Source organism: Cebus imitator, unplaced genomic scaffold, assembly GCF_001604975.1.
Source record: "Cebus imitator isolate Cc_AM_T3 unplaced genomic scaffold, Cebus_imitator-1.0 Scaffold338, whole genome shotgun sequence".
In the NCBI taxonomy this organism is placed as follows: domain Eukaryota; kingdom Metazoa; phylum Chordata; class Mammalia; order Primates; family Cebidae; genus Cebus; species Cebus imitator.
The window spans coordinates 2321418-2331666 of record NW_016107653.1 but is presented as its reverse complement, the minus strand read 5'-3'; the positions used below and the strand labels follow the sequence as shown (position 1 = coordinate 2331666).

Below are 10249 nucleotides of genomic sequence, written 5' to 3'. Positions count from 1 at the left end.
CAGCTCCTGGAGCTCAGGGGAGCAGGGGAGAGCATCTGAAGGTGAGCAGGGGCAGGCAGGAGGCAAGATGAGCAGGGGGCAGCTCCTGGAGCTCACGGGAGCAGGGGAGAGCATCTGAAGGTGAGCAGGGACCCGTGGGAGGCAGGACCAGCTGGGGGCAGCTCCTGGAGCTCACGGGAGCAGGGGAGAACATCTGAAGGTGAGCAGGGACCAGTGGGAGGCAGGACCAGCTGGGGGCAGCTCCTGGAGCTCACGGGAGCAGGGGAGAACATCTGAAGGTGAGCAGGGATCCGTGGGAAGCAGGACAAGCTGGGGGCAGCTCCTGGAGCTCAGGGGAGCAGGGGAGAGCATCTGAGTGTGAGCAGGGCCAGTGGGAGGCAGGACCAGCTGGGGGCAGCTCCTGGAGCTCAGGGGCCCGGGGCAGAGCAGCTGCAGGTGTGCACGAGCCAGTAGGAGGCAGGACAAGCAAGGTGCAGCTCCTAGAGCTCAGGGGAGCAGGGGAGAGCATCTGAGGGTGAGCAGGGCCAGCGGGAGGCAGGATGAGCAGGGGGCAGCTCCTGGAGCTCAGGGGCCCGGGGCAGAGCAGCCGCAGGTGAGCACGAGCCAGTGGGAGGCAAGACAAGCAGGGGGCAGCTCCTGGAGCTCAGGGGAGCAGGGGAGAGCATCTGAAGTTGGGCAGGGGCTGGTGGGAGGCAGGATGGGCTGAGGCAGGCACTGGAGTTCAGGCCACAGCAGCCGCAGGTGAACAGCGGTAGGTGGGAGGCAGGAGGAGCAGGGAGCATCTCCTGGAGCTCAGGGGAACAGGGCAGAGCAGCCACAGGTAAACAGGCTGGTGGGAGGCAGGAGTAGGGGACAGGCACTGGAGCTCAGGGCAGAGCAGCCACAGGTGAGCAGAGCAGGTAGGAGACAGGAGGAGCTGGGGGCAGCTACTGAAGCTCAGGGGACCAGGGGAGAGCATCCAAAAGTGAGCAGGGCAGATGGAAGGTGAGCGAGCAGGGGGCAGCTCCCAGAGCTCAGAGGACCAGGGAGAGCAGTGGCAAGTGCGCAGGGCTAGTGGGAGGCGGAGAAGCAAGGGGCAGCTCATGGAGCTCAGGGGACCAGGTCAGAGCAGCCACAGGTGAGCTTGGCAGGTGGAAGGCAGGATGAGGTGGCAGGCAGTGGAGCTCAGGGGACCAGGCCCGAGCAGCTGCAGGTGAGCAGGGGCCAGTGGAGGTGAGGACTTGCTGGGGGAAGCTCCTGGAGGTGCCCTGAAGGATAAGCAGGGGTCAGCGGGAGGCAGGATGAAAAGGAGGCAGCTCCCAGAGCTCAGGGGACCAGGGGAGAGCAGTAGGGGACAGGCACTGGAGCTCAGAGGACAAGGGTAGAGCAGCCACAGGTGAGCAGTGCTGGTAGGAGCCAGCACTGAGCTCCTAGGCTTTGGCAGGAGCTGGGCACTTGCTGACAGCCGACAGCTGAGAGCTGGTGAAAGCAGAGCAGCCTCCCAGTGCAGGGAGGGCGTGTGAGCCCAGCTCATTGAGCAGCTGGCAAGGGCGAGCTGGGAGGGAGAAGGGACGGCGTTCCAGGGCTCAGGGCTCAGCTCACAGGCAGGGGCAGGTCTGGCTGCAGGGGGAGCATGTGCTGGAGACCAGGAGGGTCCCAGGGCTGGCCCGAGTGGACCCTGGCCAGGAAGGCCACTGAGGCTGGCACTCCAGAAGGAACAAGATGGGCTGCCAGGAGCCAGGGCCACCAGCTCTGCTCCTGGGGCCGGGGGAACGTGGGCAGGTGGATGAACACACTGAAGCTGAGTGGAGGTGGCACAGGGCAGTGCACCAGCAGAGGGGAGCTTGAGGGGCCCACTCAGGGCCTGGGCAGAGCCTGCCAGAGCCTGGGGTGTGGGTGAGGGGAAGAGGTGGGGGCAGGGCCCTGGGGCTGAGTGGAGAGGATGGCCTGACTGGGGGCAGGTCACTTGGCTTCCTCAGAGGTCAGGGGCACACCCGACCTGCAGTGGGACTGCAGGGCCACTGGGCCAGCAGCAGAGAGAAACGGGGCCTCCCTGGGGCCTGAGGTTGCTGGCACCATGTAGGGCAGGGAGGGCAAGTGCAGGTGTGAGACTCCTACCTGTGCTGGGGGAGCCTGGACTGAGCTCAGCAGGGGCCTTGCCAGGGGAAGCTCTGGACGGAGGGCAGAGCTGGGTGGTGGCATGCAGTGACTGAACTTCGGGAAGTAATGCAGGGAAGCCGAGGAGGCGTGGGAGGTCCAGGTGCTCAGGGCCCTGGCGTGGGCTGGTGCACACTGGGGCTAAGGGCAAAGGAGGGGAGAGGCTGAGCAGGAGGCTCCCAGGGGCTCTTCCAAAGCAGGCGGTTCCAGGACCTGGGGCTGAGGGATGCCAGCCTGTGCAGTGCCTGGCCCCTCCGCTGCACAGAAGACAAGGGCCCTGGAGGGCAGAGGGCAGAGGGCAGGCTCTGACGAGGACCCTGGGCAAGTCAGGCCCACTCACTACAGGGGGCCACGCTGGGGCAGCAGGGTCAGAGCTGGGGGGTTGGGGAGCCCACCAGAAGCCATTGGGGAACAGCGGCCACTGGTCAAGCCAGGCACCCACAAAAGGCTGGAATGGGGCCGATGGGCACGAGCCCTGCCTGAGTGGGCACCGGTGGCCAGAGCCGAGGCCAAGCTAGAGGCCTTGGGCTGTGCTGACTCCCAGCAGGCACGGAGCACTGTCCCAGCAGCCGAGCCCACCTCCCAGGTTCCAGGGTTGCCTGCAGCGGGGCACCACAGGGCCGCTGGTCTGCAAGGTTTCTGGGGCAGGCTGGGCCTGACCTTGGCCTCAGGGCAGGGAGGAGGCTAAGGTAAAGCAGGTGGCACCAGCCAGGTGCACACCCAGACACTGGACCCTTCCTGGACCCTTGTGGAGGGACAGGAGCAGAGGGGCCTCTGGGGCCTGGACCCAGCTGTGTCCCACACTGTGGTCACATGGTGCCACCTCTCTTGCAGCCTCCAACAAGAAACCAGACGTCTTCCCCCTGACGCCCTGCTGCAACTCTGGGACCACAACGGCCCTGGGCTGCCTGGTCAAGGACTACTTCCCCCAGCCGGTGACCGTGTCCTGGAACTCGGGCTCCCTGACCAGCGGCGTGCACACCTTCCCGGCTGTCCTGCAGTCCTCAGGGCTTTACTCCCTCAGCAGCATGGTGACCACCAGCAGTGCGGGCAGCCAGACCTACACCTGCAACGTCGTCCACACACCCACCAACTTCAAGAAGGACGTGACAGTGAAACGTGAGCAGCCTGCGCAGGGAGGGAGGGTGTCTGCGGGAAGGCAGGCTCAGTCCTCCTGCCTGGACACGCCACAGTGGAGCAGCCGCAGAGGCCCAGTCTGTCTCCTCCCCATGGGCCTTGCCTGCCCCACTCATGCTCAGGGAGAGGGTCTTCTGGCTGCTTCCAGCAGGCTCCAGGCAGGCACAGGCTGGATGTCCCCACCCCAGGCCCTGCGCACACAGGCGCAGATGCTGGTCTCAGGCCTGCCAAGAGCTGTATCTGGGAGGAGCCTGGCCCTGACCTGAGCCCACCCCAAAGGACAAACTCTCCCCTCCCTCAGCGTGGACACCCTCTCCTCCCAGACCCCAGTAACTCCCAGTCTTCTCTCTGCAGGCGCCTGCAACACACCCTGTCCCCCATGCCCAGGTAAGCCAGCCCAGGCCTCACCCTCCAGCTCAAGGTGTTACTAGTGCCTAGAGGGGCCTCCATCCAGGGACAGGCCCCAGCTGGGTGCTGACGCGTCTGCCTCCATCTCTTCCTCAGCACCTGATTTCCTGGCGGGACCGTCAGTCTTCCTCTTCCCCCCGAAACCCAAGGACATCCTCAGGATCACCGGGAGCCCTGAGGTCACGTGCGTGGTAGTGGACGTGAGCCAGGACGACCCCGAGGTCCAGTTCAACTGGTACGTGGACGGCGTGGAGGTGCGCACTGCCAAGACAAGTCCGAAGGAGGAGCAGTTCAACAGCACGTACCGCGTGGTCAGCGCGCTCCCCGTCCTGCACCAGGACTGGCTGAAGGGCAAGGAGTACAAATGCAAGGTCACCAACAAAGCCCTCCCGGCCCCCGTCCAGAAAACCATCCACAAAGCCAAAGGTGGGAGCCACGTGAGGGCCGTGTGGACAGAGGCCGGCCCAGCCCACCCTCTGCCCTGGGACTGACCGCTGTGCCCACCTCTGTCCCCACAGGGACGCCCCGAGAGCCGCAGGTGTACACCCTGCCCCCATCGCGGGAGGAGATGAGCAGGAGCCAGGTCAGCCTGACCTGCCTGATCCAGGGCTTCTACCCCAGCGACATCGCCGTGGAGTGGGAGAGCAACGGGCAGCCGGAGAACAACTACAAGAACACACAGCCTGTGCTGGACTCGGATGGCTCCTTCTTCCTCTACAGCAAGCTCACCGTGGACAAGCACAGGTGGCAGCAGGGGACCGTCTTCTCATGCTCCGTGATGCATGAGGCTCTGCACAACCACTACACGCAGAAGAGCCTCTCCGCGTCTCCGGGTAAATGAGTGCGACACCCGGCAGGCCCCGCTCCCCAGCCTCTCGGGGTCCCGCGAGGGTGCCTGTCACACACCCCATGTACATACCCCCCAGGCGTCCAGCATGGAAATAAAGCACCCAGCGCTGCCCTGGGCCCCTTCGAGACTGTGATGGTTCTTTCCGTGGGTCAGGCCGAGTCTGAGGCCTGAGTGGCACGAGGGAGGCAGAGTGGGTCCCACTGTCCCTGCACTGGCCCAGGCTGTGCAGGTGTGCCTGGGCCACCTAGGGTGGGGCTCAGCCGGGGCTGCCCACAGCAGGGTGGGGGGCTTGGCCAGCATGCCCCTCCCTCTGGCAGCGGCTGCCCTGCGCTGGACAAAGAGAGGCCCTAGGAGCCTTCGCCTCTAAGGAGACAGGCCTGTTCTATGAGCTCCCTGCCCTCATGCCCCCTGTGCCCACTCGGGGGCATGCCTGGTCCATGTGCGCAGGGACAGGCCCTCCCTCCCCCACCTACCCCACTGCACGAAGCCCAGGCAGCCCTACCCAGCCTTGCACCCACATGGGGACACAACTGACTCCCAGGGAGGGACTGTTCCAGATGCCAACACACACACCCCCAGCCCAGACTCACACTCACACTCACACTCACCCATACAGACACACAGCCCAGACTCACACACACACACACTCTCCTACTTGGCCCAGACTCACACTCACACCCACACACACACACACATAGCCCAGACTCACACACACACTCTCACACTCAGCCCAGACTCACACTCACACACCCAGCCCAGACTCACATACCCACACACACACACTCAGCCCAGACTCACAGTCACACTCACCCACACACATTCACACAGCCCAGACTCACACACTCACCCACACACTCAGCCCAGACTCACATACACACACATACACTCACACCCAGCCCAGACTCACACTCACACTCACCCATAGACACTCACACAGCCCAGACTCACACACCCACACACTCAGCCCAGAATCACATACACATACATACACTCACACTCAGCCCAGACTCACACTCACACTCACCCACACACACTCACACAGGCCAGACTCACACACTCACCCACATACCCAGCCCAGACTCACTACCCACACACACTCACACTCAGTCCAGACACACTCACCCACACACACCCAGCACAGACTCACATACCCATATACACTCACACTCAGCCCAGACTCTCACACACACATACACACTCAGTAGACTCACACACACACACTGAGCACAGACTCACACTCACACCCACACACAACCAGACTCCCACTCACACCCACACACACTCAGCCCAGACTCACACACACTCAACCCAGACTCACATACCCACACACACACAGCCCAGACTCACACTCACACTCATCCACACACACACAGCCCACACTCACATACTCAGCCCAGACCCATTCCACAAACCTTGCACAGAGGCTGGCCGGCCACTCAGCCACCACACACACACACGTACACCCCACACAGAGCCTCACCAGGCAGCCTGCACAGCACCCAGACCATAGCAAGGTCCCCACACAGCAACACTCCTTGGACATGGGCCCCCACGAGCCCCATGCAGCACCTCAAGGCCCACGAGCCTCTCAGCAGCTTGTCCACCTGCTGATCAGCTCAGGCAAACCCGGCCCTGCCCTCACAAGGGGCCCTGCAGCCACCCCACACACACGGGCCCCCACCCACAGGGGCACCCACACCTTCTCGCTTCCCTGGCACCAGCCCACTTCCCAATACCACCCTTCCCTGCAGCTGGGGTCATATAGGGGGCGAGCTTTGCCATCCTCCTGCCCTCTGGGCCTCAGGGAGGGGCACAGGGGATGGAGAGTGGGTCCAGCTGAGGGCCAGGCCGCTCTCTAGGGCCGGGTGTCTGGCCAAGCCACGTGGTCAAAGCTCGTGCACGGGGCAGGCAGCTGTGGGTAGCAGACCTCAGGGCACCAATGGCCCATCCCGGCCACACCATACACCCTGGGCCCCACCACAGAGGAAATCGCCCCCAAGGCCTGAGCCCAGAGGGACACAGCACTGACCACCCTCTTCCTGTACAGAGCTGATACTAGAGGAGAGCTGTGTGGAGACGCAGGACGGGGAGCTGGACGGGCTCTGGACGACCATCACCATCTTCATCACACTCTTCCTGCTGAGCGTGTGCTACAGTGCCACCGTCACCTTCTTCAAGGTTGGCCACACGCTGTCCCCAGCTGTCCCTGACACTGTCCCCACCCTGTCCCCACCTGTCCCCAACACTGTCCCTACACTGTCCCTAGGTGTCCCCAACACTGTCCCCACGCTGTCCCCAGCTGTCCCCAACGCTGACCCCACGCTGTCCCCAGCTGCCTCTGACGCTGTCCCACATGCTGTCCCCACCTGTCTACAGTGCTGCCCCCGACACTGTCCCCCGCGCTGTCCCCAACACTGTCCCCCACACTGTCCCCAGCTGTCCCCGACACTATCCCCCATGCTGTCCCCACCTGTCCCCGACACTGTCCCCCACACTGTCCCTACCTGTCCCCGACACTGTCTCCCACCCTATCCCCACCTGTCCCCGACACTGTCCTCAATACTGTCCCCACCTGTCCCTGACACTGTCCCCAATGCTGTCCCCTTTCCCTGACACTGTCACCCACACTGTCCCCCATACTGTCCCCAGCTGTCCCGACACTGTCCCCACACTGACCCCGGCTGTCCCTGACACTGTCCCCCATGCTGTCCCCACCTGTCCCTGACACCGTCCCCCACGCTGTCCCCACCTGTCCCCGACACTGTCCCCCACCCTATCCCCACCTGTCCCCAACACTGTCCCCAATACTGTCCCCACCTGTCCCTGACACTGTCCCCAATGCTGTCCCCTTTCCCTGACACTGTCACCCACACTGTCCCCACCTGTCCCCGACACTGTCCCTCACGCTGTCCCCACCTGTCCCCAGCACTGTCCCCCATGCTGTCCCCACCTGTTCCCGACACTGTCCCCCATGCTGTCCCCCTCTGTCCCCGACACTGTCCCCTGTGCTGTCCCCCACGCTGTCCCCACCTGTCACCCACACTGTCCCCACCTGTCCCTGACACTGTCCCCACCTGTCCCTGACAGTGTCCCCCGTGCTATCCCCACCTGTCCCCGACACTGTCCCTCGTGTTGTCCCCACCTGTCCCCGACAATGTCCCCCACACTGTCCCCACCTGTCCCTGACACTGTCCCCCACTGTCCCCACCTGTCCCCGACACTGTCCCCACCTGTCCCTGACACTGTCCCCCGTGCTGTCCCCACCTGCCCCCAACATTGTCCCCCATGCTGTTCCCACCTGTCTCTGACACTGTCCCCCACACTGTCCCCACCTGTCCCTGATACTGTCCCCAGTGCTGCCCACACACCATCTTCATGCTGTCCCTCATGCCGTCTTCTTTGTTGTCCACATGCTTTTGCTGCCCTAGCCCTCCTCTCCATGTCCAGGCCTGGGTGGCTTGAGGGGTGGGTGGGCCTCGGGGCAGGGTTGTGGCCTGGGTGGCCTGGGGGCAGGGCTGTGGCCTCACTCATACTGTCTGTGCCACCCTGCAGGTGAAGTGGATCTTCTCCTCGGTGGTGGACCTGAAGCAGACCATCGTCCCCGACTACAGGAACATGATCGGGCAGGGGGCCTAGGGCCACCCTCTGCTGGAAGTCCAGGGCTGCCCAGACCCCACACAGGAGCCATGGGCCATGCTCAGCCGCCACCCAGGCCATGCCTCCCCTGACCTCGCCGCCCTCGACCCCATGGCTCTCCGGCCTCGCAGTCACCCTCTGACCTGCCATACCTGATGTGCCCCCCTTTGAGCCTGTGCATAGCAGGTCTGTCCCAGATTTCTGCTGCTTGGTGCGTGCAGGGCGCTGGGGCCAGGTGTCCCGTCAGCAGGACACCTCTACCCTCCAGCCCCCCAGCTGCTCACACAAAAGGGGGCAGCAGCCAGCATCCCAGGCGCCCACCCAGACAGGAACCAGCCTGGAGCCAATCCCGTCCACACCAGCCTCCTGAACACAGGCGTGGCCAGTGGGAGCTTCCACCACCAAGCCAGGAAGTCACAGCACCCTCGGGCCCTGCTGGGGAGGCTTCGGAGAGTGGAGAATGCTCAGACGGCCTTCCTCCCGGCCGGTGGCCAGCCAGGCTCCATTCTGGGCAGTCCCGTGAACTCCTGACATGAGGAATGAGGTTAAAGAACCCTGTTCTCTGGCTCCCGGGAAGACGCCTCCCATGGAGCAGGGTCTCAGGTGCCAGCACCACCTCTTGGCTGCCTGCTCACGCTACTGCATTCTCAGGACTGGAACTCAACCCGAAGGGACAGACAGCCCCAGAGTCTGCACTGGGAAGAGAAGGGGCCGGGCCCAGGACACTGCCACCTCCCACCCCACCCCACCCCACCAAGACCACTCGGAGAAGAGCCTGGGCCACGCGGCCACTGCAGCAGCCCCCACACCGTGCGAGGCCAGGGCAGCCCAGAGAAGAGGTGGGCATCGGCCAGACAGGCCTACCTAGAGGGCCTGGTGACCAGGTCCCAGTTGGGCAAGAATCAGCCTTGGTGGGGCCTGAGGACAGAGGAGGCCCAGGAGCACTGGGGAGAGACGTGTAGGGACGCCAGGGGAGCCAGGAGCAGAGGCACAGCCGGAATCATCCCTGAGGCTGAGTCCAGCCCCAGGGCACCTGCAGCAGGACCCAGCAGCCACTCTGGAGGCACGAGGCGGACGGGCAAGACCACAGAGAGGGTGCCGTGGCCTTGGGAGGCTAGGGCTGCTGGCCACGAGGGCTGCACAGAGGCCACCATGCCCTGCTGCCCCCATCACGCCTTTGGGCAAATGTCAGGCAGAATCCGCAGACAGGAAGAGACACGCGCGGGAGTGTGGCCGGCACCTGCCTCGGCCGTCGGGGGGACTCCCCGCCTCACTGGAAGGAGGTGCCATGGTCTCAGCTTTGGTAGCTTTTGTTCTTTTAAATTTTCTAAAGCCCATTGATTGTCTTGAATGTTTCTTTTTAATGACAATAAAATATCCTTTTTAAGTCTTATAGTTTGCAGTGGGAGCAGCCTTCTGGTCCAAGCACCCCCTGCCCCAGCGGGAAGCACAGTCAGGAGGCTAGGTGAGCTGTACTCAGGGGCTCCCCGTATAGTACCCCCACCCGCCACAGCCACACTCACAGCCCCCAACTCCCACAGCCACACTCACACCTCCACCCCCCACAACCACACTCACACCTCCACCTCCCACAGCCACACTCACACCTCCCACAGCGGCACTCATGCCTCCCACACTCACACCTCACACCTCCCACAGCCACACTCACACCTCCCACAGCGGCACTCATGCCTCCCACACTCACACCTCACACCTCCGACAGCCACACTCACACCTCCACCCCCTACAACCACACTCACACCTCCCACGGCCACACTCACACCTCACACCTCCCACAGCCACACTCACACCTCCACCCCCCACAACCACACTCACACCTCCCACGGCCACACTCACACCTCACACCTCCCACAGCCACACCCATACCTCCCACAGCCACACTCACACCTCCACCTCCCACAGCCACACTCACACCTCACACCTCCCACGGCCACACTCACACCTCCACCTCCCACAGCCACACTTATGGCCGCCACCTCCCACAGCCACACTCACACCTCCCACAGCCACACTCACACCTCCCACAGCCACACTCACACCTCACACCTCCCACAGCCACAC

At 63.8% G+C, this 10249-nt stretch overlaps 1 gene segment (V, D, J or C); it reads left to right on the top strand.

Moving 5' to 3' along the window:
• The window catches only part of LOC108287138, a 12983-nt gene extending 3423 nt beyond the window's left edge, over positions 1 to 9560 (top strand). Inside the window, 7 exon segments of the C gene segment in view lie at positions 4 to 41; positions 2971 to 3255; positions 3628 to 3660; positions 3778 to 4107; positions 4200 to 4514; positions 6579 to 6709; positions 8084 to 9560. Of these exon segments, the coding sequence occupies positions 4 to 41; positions 2971 to 3255; positions 3628 to 3660; positions 3778 to 4107; positions 4200 to 4514; positions 6579 to 6709; positions 8084 to 8167 (1216 nt within the window).
• Positions 9561 to 10249: the final 689 nt, after the last annotated feature.